Source organism: Carassius carassius, chromosome 42 (assembly GCF_963082965.1).
Source record: "Carassius carassius chromosome 42, fCarCar2.1, whole genome shotgun sequence".
Lineage (NCBI taxonomy): Eukaryota > Metazoa > Chordata > Actinopteri > Cypriniformes > Cyprinidae > Carassius > Carassius carassius.
Window position 1 is genome coordinate 22143116 of NC_081796.1, and position 15085 is coordinate 22158200.

The following is a 15085-nucleotide window of genomic DNA, read 5'->3' on the forward strand; positions in this document are numbered from 1 at the left end:
ACACTACTGTTCAAAGATTTGTGGTCAGTATGATAGTAAGACATTCTGTATTTTTTATACAGTTTTACAGTATTTTTGAATAATTAAATCATGATTAATAAATCGTGTTCCTGTAGCTCAATTGATAGAGCACTGCGCAAGGTTGGGGTTCGATTCCCCGGGAACACATGATAGGTAAAAATTGATAGCCTGAATGCACTGTAAGTCGCTTTTTGATAAAAGCGTCTACTAAATGCATAAATTTATTTAATTTAAATTTTTAATTAAATAAATGCAGCATTGATGAACATTTGTAAGGATGTTGACAGTTGTGGGGCTTTTTTTCTGTTTTTACAAATACATGCTGATAGATTTAGTAAAAATGTTGACAGTCGAAACGCGTAAGAATGTAGACATTCACACTTTTTTGTTAATACAAATGCATACATTACATAGTTGTAAGAATGTTTACAATTATACATTTTAATAAGTGCAAATACATGCTGTATGTAATGTTAAGATTGTTGACAGTCATATTTTTTTCATTAGTCCAAATATATGAACAGCATAGCAGTATCTTTTCAAATATAACAATGATTGTCAACATTTCAAGTCCAAATTAGTGTAAACAGTCGTTCCTTGTTATTATTAATACATTCTATATATATTTGTACAAACCTATGTTGTTTATAATTGAAAGAATGCTGATAATCGTGCATCGTTTTGTTTTTTTGGCTAAGAATCTTTTGTAAAAAAAATACAAATAAGTACAGTTCAAATTGCCATGGATGGTGCTCACTGCTGAGTCGAGCGCATAAATCTAATATTTTCATACAAAAAAAATTTGGGGAATGAGTTTGTCATCTTAAATGGCGTAACCTTTCCTGTTCCTTCTCTTTTATTACCTTTCAAATGCATTTTCAATACTTTTGGGTGCAAATGTAGCTGGAATCCATGTGTATCTAAGGTAAAATACACACCCAAGGACGCACCAGATCCCACAGTGCTGTTTTTTTTCGCTCTTCGTTTTTTTGTACTGCACTGAATCACTCAGCATGCCTTAGAAATGGAAAGGAAATAGTCAGGAGGAGATGTGTTGTTCCGTGGGCTTCTGTATTCTTACAAATCAATTCTGGCTAATGGTTTTAAAAATCAAACGCTAACCTTTTCCTGTGCAGGGAGTGACCTTAGAACTCGACTTTGCACATACAGCTTGTACATCACACTTCTTTATAGAGACGGACAGACCCATTGCTCAAGGGAATATACGCCAGCCGTTATTGGATACGTCAAAACAGAGACCCATTTCCTGTGAAAGAAAAGAGAGACTGAGAAGGACAGGGATTAGAAAGGGAATGGAGGCTGTACTGAATGAAAGCTCCATCTCAGGTTTACAGTCTTTTAAAGCATCCCGACTGATCCGACATCAGACTTCGCTGCTTGAATTAAACCATGACTGTTTTACCTCATAGGGGTATAAAGGGTTTAATGCGGCTGTGTCTTCATTTGAGGACTTGAGGAACGGGGCCGAATGCATAGGTTGTCAAACAGTCCCACAAAGATAGTGGATGCAAAGAAAAAAGTCAAAAAAGAATAAAAACAGTTATATAAGTAATATAATATAATAATCATTTTATGTGTAATTTCTGTTCTTTATTTAATATATTTTAAAATATAATTACATAACTTATTAGATTGTATTATTATTATTATTATTGAAAGAATTTAATAATACTTTTATTTAGTAAAAATGCATTAAATTCTAAAATTACAGTAAGGACATTTATAATGTTATAAAAGATTTCTATACTTAAAAAAAAAAATATATATATATATATACATACACACACACACACACACACACATTTGTACATTTTAATAAATCACTGATATACAGGGAGTTCTCAAAATTTTGTGCCATACTTTGTGATTGGCTTCTGATTTAAATTTTCTAAGATCTAGCTACATACAGATAGGAAGTTATCCAATTAATTATCATATTGTGAATGCTTTGATTTTTAAACATTGTTTAATTTGCAGTTGTGATTTTACTTCAAATGTGTTAGGGAGACATGCAGCCTTTCTTCAGATTTTTTCTGCTCTCACTCTCACTCTCTCTCTCTCAGTCTCTCTCTCACTAAACAGCACAGTCTGACAGACCAGGGCAGCTTAATAAAGCATGAATCCTCCTGGAACAGCGGTTCACACTGTTATGATCCCTCTCTCTCTCACACCAGCGACTACAGGCTCCCCTCTCCATCTATCACTCGCTCATTCTCTTTCTCTCCACACACACACACACACACACACACACACACACACACACACACACACACACACACACACACACACACACAGAGAGAGAGACTCAGGTCTAAGAGTCTACTAATATTTAAAGGAATAGTTCACCCTGCCCTCATTCCACTCCTAACAAGTTCTTGAAGAACATCAGAAGACTTTAATTAGCCTACAGTGAATGATGACTAGAGCTTTCAGGATTCAACACCGGATGCAGAACACCATAAAATTATCATAAAAGTGGTCAATATGACTTCTAAGCCATAAGTTCATCTCTGCTGTTTTGTTTTCTCATGCCTCTTTTGTCGTTGTTTAAGTTTGCTTGTTGGTTTAATGACCCGTTTGACTAGGATCCAGAGCTGGTGCGGAACATCTGTCGGTGGGTTCGGCAGGCTGTTCGGATCCCGTTCTTTGCCAAACTCACCCCTAATGTGACTAACATCGTGGATATTGCCAAGGCTTCACAGGAAGGTATTTGGTCATTTTTATTGTAAATTTGTATCGGTTTGGGATGATAATAGTGGTGAATTTATTATATTGATATATTTTTCTCGATTCATTAACTCATCTCACTCAACTTTCACAGTAAAGGCAACAGGCCTGTGCAACCCAACTACATCTCCCATCATTCTGTACAACATGAAAATAATAAAATACACTTCTGGTTGGAATTTTGGAATAATATTTTTTCATATTTTTTTAAATATCACTTAGTCTGCATGTATTTGATCAAAAATATAGTAAATACAGAATAGTGTAAATTTTTATTAAAACCTGACCTGTTTTTATTTTTCATATGTTTTAAAATTAAATTTATATCTGTGATGGCAAAGCTGAATTTTCAGTGGCTTTTAATGATCTTTCAGAAATCTTTCTAATATGCTGATTTTCTGCTCAAGAAACTTTCTCTTATTATTATTAATTTTGAAAAAGAAAGGTTTCTTTCATCAAAGAATCCTGAAAAAAGTATCTCCGTTTCCACAATTAATTTAATAATTTGACAATTAATAATTTAATAATTTGACACTTAACAATTAATAATTTAATTTAATATTAGCAAAAGCTTTTTTATTATTAATAATAACTAAACTATTATGAATAATTAAACACCAATATTATTAATATCAATACTAATAATATTAATAAATTAGATCCAAAAAGCACTTTAGAATGATTTCTGAAAGTTATTGTAAATTGTTATATTTTACAATATTACTGTTTTACTGTATTGTTGATCAAATCAATTGTCTTTTTAAAAACATTATTATAATTTTTTTTTGCAGACATTTGACTGGTAATGTATATAAACATATTTTTGTTTTTACTGGTCATAATTTATGTATAGAAGTCTTAAAGGTACAGTTACAAAAAACAGCCTGTTTAATTCTAAAGGTCAGAGAATGGTGGAAAATGGTCATTTCGAACTAAATTACAAATTTTTATGCAAGAAACCTTGACTAATATTATAAATGGACTTCAGGGAAAAGAAACAGAAGTGTAGAACATGTCCTCTATAAAACTCTTTCCCAGTCCAGACATTAGATCTGCCCTAGAAACACATTTCCCCTCATAACCTCGACTAACAGCCTGACGTCTCCTGTACGAGTTGGAAACTCCACACAAACAGACCCGCAGGTTTTGGGCTCCAGATGTTTTAGGAATTTGCCCTTCCTCCCTCCCCCTTCCCTGTGCCTAATGTCTCTTCCCTGTTGGCACAGGTGGAGCAGATGGCGTCACAGCCACCAACACGGTTTCGGGGCTGATGGGACTCAAGGCAGACGGCTCTCCCTGGCCTGGAATCGGCCGAGGAAGGCGCACCACATATGGTGGAGTGTCTGGTGAGTGTCACCCACCTCACTGGATCCATTTCTTTCTACACCCACCCACCCCCCGCCTGCCCATTCAAGGTGTTTGGGATTGCATATGAATGCGTGTGCATGTTTGTGTGTGTTTATAAACCAGTCAGAAACTTTAATAGAATGGACAGATGGAATGGAGGTTGGTGGAGTGCTGAAATCGTACAACAGCTTATCTGCAGGGCTTTTGTTACAAGATAAAACAGTTTGTGCACTATATTGTGAAATATGGACATCTTCCTAAGTGACGTGACATTCAGCCAAGTATGGTGACCCATACTCAGAATTTGTGCTCTGCATTTAACCCATCCGAAATGCACACACACAGAGCAGTGAACACACACACACACTGTGAGCACACACCCAGAGCAGTGGGCAGCCATTTATGCTGCGGCGCCCGGGGAGCAGTTGGGGGTTCGATGCCTTGCTCAAGGGCACCTAAGTCGTGGTATTGAGGGTGGAGAGAGAACTGTACATGCACTCCCCCCACCCACAATTCCTGCCGGCCCGGGACTCGAACTCACAACCTTCCGATTGGGAGTCCGACTCTCTAACCATTAGGCCACGACTTCCCCCTCATACATTCCTGGCATACATTATGCAGGGTTTGATAGTAGCACGGATCATTTTCCAGTGAACATGAGCACATTTGCTCTTTCAAACTGGGTGTTTTCTGCCACAGACTCAAATCTCAGTTTGACAGTTTAACAGCTAAGGTCAAGCCTCCGTTACTAATCCAAAAATGTTACTTTAGAACTAGTAATGAAGGAACATTGAGTCGCTTCATTAAAAGCTTATTATATTCCTGTTTTAAAAGCTGTGTATCATATGGAGTAGAGTATTATGAGAGAGAGATGGACTGAGCGAGTGTGATTACCTGCATCTGATACAGCATTCATTCTTTAGCGCAATCTCATATTCACAATAAAACTTTAATTTGAATCTCCGCTGAGGAAAGCGATATCTTTGTCACTGCACTGTTCTATATAAAATATATAAAAGAGACTTGAGACTCTTCCGGCGACCGGCGACCTCCTGGTAACTAGTCCAAGTCTCTAACCATTAGGCCACAGCTAATGTAAATATAAAAAAATATATTAAAGATATAATAGTTAATATAATATTTAAATAGTTTTGAGTCCCAGATTGCAATCTCTGACTATTAGACCTCACTGTATGAATGCTTTTATCTACAGCAAAGAATGTAGTTTTTTAGTGCATACTATTTGAAATGGTTTGCAGCTGCTAAACTATGGTATGATCTGGTAGATGAGTCTGGAAAGAACCAGCAGGTACATCTAGTTAACAATGTATTGTAGTTCTTCAGGATGTTCCCAGATAACCTCTCCATCATTTTAAGAACTACGGTGTGAATATTTTGTTTTATGAGTGTGTGGCAAGAGCTTTCAGAAGAGCATTTTTATCCTTGGTGTTGAGCTTCAACAGAGAGCTTTGAAAAGCAGTCTTCTGGTTGCCATGGCATATTGACGTTCTCTGCCGCCATAAAGCTCTCTATGAAGACATTAAACAGATGTGTCTTCAAAAGAATAATGTTTTTCTTCGCCACACTACAGGGACCACGCTGATGGATTTCACACTGATATCTGTCCACTGACATCTGAAGGATTCTGACTGTGGCACTTTCTTTAGAAAATTTTCATTCCATTTATTAGTGGTACTTGGTAAGCTAAGATTCACTTAGTGTTGCTCATGACCTCAAGTCACGCTGGTGGAGAGGAGATGATATACATTTTGAGCCAATTTTCACGTGGTGAACAATAAAAAACTATGTAATTGGAGTTACAGTATCAAACTTAAACCGAGAAATGTTTACCTAATACAACCACAAGGCAGAATACTCCAAAGTTTATATAGCTGAATCTAAAACTAAAGAGCAGCATTTAACAAAATCTTTCTCTTTTTTAATAAAAAAAACACTCTATGAATTGTATTTATTAATCTGTTCAAATGATCCAATTCATATGAAGTGTTCACATTAGCAGCGATTTGCACCAGCAAAACAACCAGACATTGATATTTAGCATAAGTTGTTTGCTGATTTCCGCCTACTCATGCAGCAGAGACCACTGGCGATGCAACAGAGTTGGGTAGTAAATGCATAGCAATGTGAGGTAAGAATACCTCAACAACCTCATAGCAACACCTTGGCAACAACCTATTTCACTAATGTTGATTTTTCTCATCGAGTATCAAGGGTTGTGCATTAAGTGTTTATTTTATTATTATTTAATATTTTTTTCTCAACAAGTAATTGGTTGTTTAATCAGCATATCATGCATCTGCATCATCATTTATTCAATCAACAATTTTAAATAAAAAAGCCTGTTTAAAAGCCCTAAAAGTATTGTATCATATTGTACCGTTTCGGATTTTCTGAAGAAAATCTAGTTTATTCATTATTTATTTATTGTTCGTTTATCTTTTATTTCATGGAAACATGTTCGCTTTTATTTTATTTTAATTAAAAAAAAAAAAAAGTAAAGCCCTAACAGTATTATATCATGTCGTATCTTATTATATTTTCTGAAGAAAATGTACAAATCTTTATTCATTATTGTTGTTGTTTATTTATTGTTTGTTTATCTTTTATTTAATGGAAACATGCTGATAACAGTGTGATTAAGTATAAAGTGTTGTGTGTGTGTGATGTTTTATGCCTTAACAAGGCTTATGTTCTCACACACACACACACACACACACACACATCCTGCTCATCAGGGATATATTCTCAGACCAGCGGTGTGTTCATTCCCTTCCTCAATAATTAATGTAAATGCAGTTGTTCTCTGTACTGTATCACTGTGCTGTTGCATAGTTAATGCCACTTCTTTCATTGTATGTGTGTGTGTGTGTATGCTTGTTTGTGTGCATGTGTGTGTTTGGACAGATTGACAAGGGCCAGAGTCTTTCTTATCTGCTGGCCTTCTCTATCCACACCTCTCTGTCTACTACTTTCTCACACAATCCTGAAAACCTGAACTGAAAACCATGAAAAGGGTGCATTGGTTTAGAGACAGGAACAGGGTTGCTGAGGAGCAACATTAAAAATTAATCATAAATCTATTGCAGCAGTATTTTATGTAAGCAGAACTACTCAATGTCATCTTTTCCCCATTTATGCTGTGGCAGTTTGGAGCTCGGTGACATCCCTCAGGAGCGGAGCCGGCCCTGGCCTGCAAGGGTCTCCCCGGCTCCACCCTCCAAACATCCATCACCCTTTGCTCTGCCTGCAGGCCTGCGAGCTGCCAGCAGCCTGGAAACAAATATACCTGTGATGTACTGTTATTCACCAGGGCTTTAGCTGCAGTGCTTGATTTTAAAGGGGACGTGTTGAGGAAAAACTAATTTGCTGTTGTAGAAACAGTTTGAGGTTCTATGCAGACAAAATCTGTCAGCTCAAAACTGTCTCTGCACAACCAGAAACTCATTAATAAACACTTTCAGAAAAATATTAAAATGTACAAAAGCTGTTATACTGGAGCAGAACCCTTTCAAAAGGTACATCTTTGAACCTTATTTACCCCTAAAGAGTGCATATAAGTGCCTTAGAGGTATATATTAGGACCTAAATGGTGCATATTTGTACCTTTTGAAAAAGTTCTGCCCCAGTGGCAGCGTTTTTACCTTTTTTTTTCTGAGACTGTATGACCACCTTTTGGAGATTTAGAGAAATGTACATTACATCTCTTGCTCACCAATGGATCCTCTGCTGTAAATGGGTCCCGTCAGAATGAGAGTTAACTTACAGCTACCGGTAATTGTTTTTTTGAAACTGTCATCTCACATTGAAATCCAGATGACAGTTTGTTTCGAACTTTTTTTGGACTGTTTTGGCTTGTTAACGGTGCTTCATCTGTGCATATTTCTCTCCTGATTCAGAGAAAGCAATATTATGGATAGAAGATGCATTTGGCCGTGGTTGTGTTTTAGCCAAAAACAATGATTTGAAAAAAAAAAAAAAAAAAGTCTTAATAATGAGTTTTTTACAAACACGTAGCTTTTCACTTTACAAGATGTTAAATGATGGACTGAAGTCATGTGGATTATTGTGATGTTTTTATCAGCTGTTCAGACTCTCATTCTGATGGCACCCATTCACTGCAGAGGATCCATTGGTGTGCAAGCAATTAAAGCATGATATATAGCATTAAAAGTAAGAAGTGGAAACATAAAAGCTCTAAGTATTATGAAGCAGTCAGCTTGGTATCTGCAGGAAATATGTTGTGTGTCTCTGAGAGAGCTGTATTGTTGATCTAAGCGAGTAAGTTGGCACAAAGTGATTTTATGTGTAGTCGTTTTGTTACCTGCAGTGAAGACCTCAAAGCGTAAGATCAGATGTAAGCTTCAGGATGAAGAGCTATGGTTCACATGCTGTTTCTGAGCTGAATAACCACCTCTTATCTGTGGTGATTGTAGTTATTTAACCCATTTGTGTAAACACACATTGTCCTCACAGGAAGAGACATTTACACACTTGGTACGCAGAGTATCAGTGTCTCAGTGTGTGTGTGTGTGTGTGTGTGTGTGTGTGTGTATCAAAGCTGATAGTGATCATATACCTGTGAGATCACAGGCTCTGACTTTTATTTCACAGACATCTCGCCACACTTCTCAAGCACAACACACACACACACAAACACCCATGTGTTCTGACAGAACACACTGCTTTTTTAAATTGAAGTTCTATATAAATAGACATGGGAAACTAATCTACTTCAATAAAGCACGTTTCATTTTTTTGTCCACACTGAATGGATGACAAAGACAAATGGTGTGTTAGAAAAATAAATACTGTACTGAAAACCACCCGAACTTAGTGGAAGCCAGCATGAAATATTCATCCTCAATTCTGTTTCTCTACTTCTCAGTCAAAACACAGGCCTTGTCAGTGTAGTATTGTACAGTACAGTGGAGTGTATTACAGTACAGTGCTAGCATACAACAGGACTATTTGTGTTAACATTAGTATTACTAATATGTTGGTACTTGGATTCATTATGATATGGGGTTAATTATAGTTCAGCATAGTACTAGATTAGGTTTATTTATTATTTTGTGTTCACACAACAATCAGTACAGTCTAAGTAGCTTTACAAGCTGCTCATTAAACTTCTTTTTTAATTATTTAGTTTTATTGTATTTTATTTTAGAACCGTGTCTTTCAAAGAAAAAAGCTTGCTTTTATTTTTGTTTTTGTTTTTGAAATGTGTTTTTTTATGTTAGCAATTAGATTTTTGTTTTAGCTTGCTTTTGTTTGTTTTGTTTCAGAAATGTGTTTGATTTTTTTATTCTTTAGTTTGCTTTTATTTTATCTTTATTGTTTTTATATATTTTGTTATGTGTTTACTTATTACGGCAGCTGTTATTCTTAAATAACTGGATTAATCAGTCTAAAATCTATTTGAAAGCTCTAATAGTATATTATGGAATAGTATTTTATATTACAACACTGCCCAAAAAAACTAAAAGGAAGTGACATTGTTAGACTTAAAGTTGAAGGCAGGGTTCGCCTTTTTGAAGACCTGTTGACCTACCAAAATAAAGTTATAAAAGTAACCTCACTTTTTGCAACTCAAATTTTCAATTTAATGGATTTTAGATTCACTGTATGTGGCCTGTACCGACTGACAATTAAAAGTGCTCTGGGAGGTTCCTTTCAATAGCTGAGCAGAGCACTGAGACGTGTGTGTGTTTGTGTGAGTATTGACCTTCCTGAGAGTGCATTAGCACAGTGTCATGGAGTGGGTGGAATCAGGGACCCTTTGAGAGCTGTAGGATGTGGCCGTGGATGTGTTTGCCTGTCTGCCTGACATTTTCAGAGAGAGAGAGAGAGAGAATGTAGCTCTCTGTTATTCCCATGAGAGACCCTCACTGTATCAGTTATGCCCATCTGCTTCTTTTGCCTCTTCTTTAAAGGGAAAGTTCACCCAAAAATGAATACTCTGTCATTGTTTACTGACCCACATGTTGTTGCAAACCTGTATGACTTTTTCTTATGTGGAAATCAAGATTTTCTTCTTTTTTTTTTCTTAGCGAATATCCTGAAAACTCTTTTCACTATAATGAATGAATAAGAGAAGTATGACTGAGAATGTCAAGACTATTTTAATGAAACCTTTAGAGTTTTTGTTGTTTGTCACTTACATTCTTCATTCACATTTTATAAAAGATTATTTACCTCACGGAATAAAAAAATAAAAAGGTAATTGTGACTTTTTATCAATTTTAGTATTTTAGTTTGTCTCACAATTCAGATTTTTATTTATTTATGTATGTTTTTGCATTTCTGAGAAAAAAAGGAAAATGTAAAAAAAAAAAAAAAAAAACGTTTAACATTAAAATTGCAAAATGTTGACTTGCAAGAAAAAGCAATCAGTTCCTCTTCAGTAACTCAACGCTGCGTCGAGAACCAATGGGGAACGCGTCCAGCGTGACGTCTCTGAATAATGTGTATAATCAGTCCAATGGAAGGGCGAGACGTCATAGCCGGGTGACGTCAGAGACCAGGAAGCATAAAAGCATGAGCGGCGAAGCCGATAATCAGCCTTGTGTCTTCAGCAAGCGCTCTGTGTGTGTCAGTCGCTATCTGTTTGTGAGTCTTATTTAGTGTCGTTTGTCCACTGATAAACTCCATTGTCAAAGCTTCAATCAAGAGAAGTTTTGGGCGAGAGCAGGCAGCGTTCAGGCTGTGTGTTTTCCCTGCCAAAAAAAAAGGTAGGGATACACTCAGCTCGTGTGTTGTCTGCTTGAGAGTGAAGCACGCAGTGTACACTGCATTACACGGTGCCCGTCTCTCCTCAGTGCCCTCAGGAGATCGTTCTGCCAACCCTGCCAGTGTTCCAGGGCACAGCGATCTCCGGTGAGTGCTTCTCTCAGTTACCGCGCCCGGAAACGTAGCGGTGCTGAGAGGTTCGCTACCTCTACGGAGGTCTCTAGAGCAGCTAGTATGGTCGTCCCCTGCCGGTCCGCCGCTTCAGGGCACCGAGCTAGTGGCTCTAGGCGCACCAGAGGCTCGCGAGACTGGTTCCCTTAGGAGGTCACATGCCGGTGTGGGAGCCCCTGCCAAGTGTACTTCACAGGGTCCTGCCCCGTGCAGGCTCTGGTCTAGTCTTCCTAGCACACGATGTGGGTCTGAGGACCATCGTTTTTAGGAGACTTCAGCTACGAGAGTCCTGATGCTGCGGCTCAGGACCTCGGAGGGCAGGCCTCTCTGGGGAAGAGCGGTGTACACCGCATTACACAGTGCCAGTCTCTCCTCAGTGCCCTCAGGAGATCAATCTGCCAACCCTGCCAGTGTTCCAGGGCGCAGCGGTCTCCAGCGAGCGCTTCTCTCAGTTATCGCCCGGAAACGTAGCGGTGCTAAGAGGCTAGCGACCTCCTTGGAGGTTTCCAGAGCAGCAAGTTTGGCCTCTTCTGCCGTTGCGCCGCTTCAGGGCACCAAGCTGAGAGGCCACAGAATCCAGTTCTGGTGGGCCCCAAGCAGGCTCTGGTAATGGAACAGAAGTAGACTCCCTCTGAGGACTGATACCATCGAGGTGGTCCCTCCTTGGGTTGCAGAGTCCGAGTCCTACAGCCGGTACTTCACTGTTCCGAGGAAGGATGAGGTGTTGTGTCCTTTTCTAGATCTGTGCTTTTTGAACCGCTCAGTCAGGGGACTGAAGTTTAGCACGCCTGCACAGGCCAAGTCCGAGGGCTGGTGTGTCACGATCTATCAAAAGATGCACTTATCTCCATCCTTCATCAGAAGTTCCTGAGGTTTGCTTTTGGAGGCAAACGCCTACCAATATGGATCTTCCACTGGCCTTGCACTCTCACCCCACACTTTCACGACTCAACCACATTTACGATTGGTTGATATCAGCTCAATCTGAGCAGATGACGGTTCGGCACCGAGGTGTCGTTCTCGCTCACATGAAAGAGCTGGGGTTAAGACTTAACGCCAAGAAAAGTGTGCTTTCTCCAGTTCAGAGAAACACTTATCTGGGTATGGTGTGGTATTCGACCACGATGCAGGCACGTATGTCACCTGCTCGGATCGAGTCGATACTCACTGCAGTCGCGAGAGTGAGAGAAGGCCGGTCACTCACTGTCAAGCAGTCACGGAGATTGCTGGGTCTGATGGCAGCTGCGTCCAACGTGAATACTATTGGCCTGCTGTACATGAGACCCCTACAGTGGTGGCTCAAGACCAAGGGGTTCTCCCTGAGGGGAAACCCACTTCGCATGCTAAAGGTCACGCGGCGCTGCCTAAGTGCCTTGGATATGTGGAGGAAGCCTTGGTTCTTGTCTCAGGGCCCGGAGCTGGGAGCTCCTTGTCGCCGCGTGATGCTAGCGACGGACGCGTCCCTCACTGGCTGGGGTGCGGTCACGAGTGGCCACCCTCCCGCGGTCTGTGGAGTGGTCGCCATCTGACATGGCACATCAACTGCTTGGAGATTCTGGCCGACCCAGTTAACTGCCCGGATGGTACAGTGCTGGAGTTCCTGCAGGCTCTCCGCAGGGTTGACCCACTCCACCTTGAAGGTCTACGTGGCGGCCATGGTGGCCAACCGCGCCCCTCTCAGTGGCCAGTCAGTGAGCAGAAATCCTCTGGTTACATGTTTCCTCAATGGTGCACTGAGGCTGAGGCTGAGGCCAGAAGAAGTTTATGCTAAGCGGTGATCAGGATGCTATCCTAAGCCTCGAGTACTATGATCTCCCCTCTCCTGGGGGTCAAGACTCACTCCTTCTAAAGTTTGGCCATTGGACGGGTTCTCCCTGATTTCTGTCAGGCTCCTTCTCTTGCTTTAGCTGTGCTCTTCCACACTAGGCAGAGATTTGAAAGTCTGGCGGCGTGGGCATTCTCGTTCCCCATTCGTTCTCGACGCAGCTCAAGTTCCTGAAGAGGAACGTCTAAGGTTACGTATGTAACCCTGGTTCCTCAGAGGAACGAGACGCTGCGTCGCAGTGCCACACTTCCGGCATCTCTGGCCGGCGCTTGCTTCATCCTTTTAGGCTGATTAACAGCTTCGCCGCTCATGCTTTTATGCTTCCTGGTCTCTGACGTCACCCGCCTATGATGTCTCGCCCTTCCATTGGACTGATTATACACGTTATTCAGAGACGTCACGCTGGACGCATTCCCCATTCGTTTTCGACGCAGCGTCTCGTTCCTTCGAGAAACCAGGTTTACATGCGTAACCTTAGACGATTTGAATTCACAGACTATTACTGTATTTTTACTTTTACTTTTAATTTTAACTTTTGTTTTTGTTTTTCTTTACATACTATTATTTTATTTTATTTCCGGGTTTGTTGGAATTTTTCAAGGCCTCCAGCTCCCACTTCACATATTTTTATTAAAAAAAAAAGACAAGAAAAAAAGTTTTTTTTGAAGTTTCTAAAAATATTGACATTTTTGGAAAAGGTGAAATGGATCCTCTGCAGTTACCTTTTTTTCGTCCTTTTTTCCAACTTTTTTTCTGAAATGTGAGATCTAAACTGTCTAAAATTGTGAGAAAAAATATCAAAATTGTGAGATAAAAAGTTTCAATTTTTAAAAACAAATACATAAATAAAAACGAATTCTATTGAGAAAACAAGCTTACATGCTTTTACTAGTTTCTTCAAAAAATGTTTCTACAGGAGAAAGAAAATCATATGGATTTGGAAGGTTGAGTAAACAGTGACAGATTTATGTATGAACTATTTCTTTAACATTTCATCACTGAGATTTTTTCCCTTCAACCCTCAGAGAAACACACCTGTGCAGCGCTGGAGCTGCAATCTCACCTCATCCTTTCCCAGCATACCCATAATGCCTCATTCTATGTGCTTGTTGTGGTGATGGTCATGCTGAAGGTAACAGAAGCGTGATCTTTCAGTAATGACAGTGAGAGAACGCCGGCACGTTTGAGCGCCGCGGTCACCCGCTGTACGTTCAGCCACATTACCGTCAAATGCAAAAGCTCACACTCGCAGTACACACAGTTTCCGTTTACTACTTAAACAATCCTCTGGGAGTTTCGGCACAAATGCGGCGCCGCATAAAAAAAGAAAAACAGTCCCAGTTCTGAATCTGTGGATCTCGCTTGGGTCAGAAATGCATCGTCTATGTGAGGGGCTCTTGGGAAATATGTTGAGTTTGTTTGCTTGAGTTTTCCCTTTTGCTTTTTTGATATTTGCATCTAGCCAGATCATTGCATTACCTTCTGCTCGGTACATACAGAGCGGAGGTGATACGGTTAGGATGCAGCGAGCTCTCAGCTGTTAAATTTGAGGCCGGCTGTGTTGGACAGAGCACGGTACAGTAGGTCTGATTAATTAAATTTGCCTCGCTCAGGACAGATTTCTCACTGCTGTCAAGATTTCAATTTTATGTTAAATATTCTCTAAAGGGCAGGCCCTTAAATCTTATGGGCGGAGAACAGCAGTGGGCTGTGAACATAACCATAGGCTAACTGCTAATGATAAGAACACGCGGCAGAAGAGGCATCTATAAGAGACTCACTGAATTAGATTGTCAATCACTCCTGAGTCCATCAACACAGTGAAGAGACCAGAGAGAAATGTTAAAACATGACATCAGCGTGTCAGCATTCAGTGCATGAATAGATGTCTGTCTTCATCTAATAATTAATGTATAAGGTTAAATCAGGTAAGGGCTATAAAATGAAGCTTATGTGAATATATTAAACATAACTGATAATCCACTACCATTCAAAAGTTTGGAGTTGGCATGATGATTTTTTTTTCATGTTTTGAAAGAAGTCTCCTCTGCTCACCGATGCTTTTTTATTTAAATAATAATACATTAAAAACTGTAATATTGTGAAATATTATTACAATTTTAAATAACCTTTTTTTTTTATATATAATTCAAAATGTCATTTATTCCTGTGATGCAAAGCTGAATTTTCAGCATCATCACTCCAGTCTTCAGTGTCACATGA

The 15085-nt window shown here is 39.4% G+C and overlaps 1 protein-coding gene across 4 annotated transcripts in view; it reads left to right on the forward strand.

Annotated features, from left to right (window-relative positions):
- LOC132124202 (dihydropyrimidine dehydrogenase [NADP(+)]-like) overlaps positions 1-15085 on the forward strand; it is a 159376-nt gene that overhangs the window by 117030 nt on the left and 27261 nt on the right. For 2 of the 4 annotated variants that reach the window (XM_059535111.1, XM_059535109.1), the window contains exons 17-18: positions 2628-2748; positions 3996-4115. The exons of the other annotated variants lie outside the window; for them this stretch is intronic. In XM_059535111.1, the coding sequence (XP_059391094.1) occupies positions 2628-2748; positions 3996-4115 (241 nt within the window). The remainder of the gene's footprint in view (positions 1-2627; positions 2749-3995; positions 4116-15085) is intronic. 4 annotated transcript variants of the gene reach the window in all.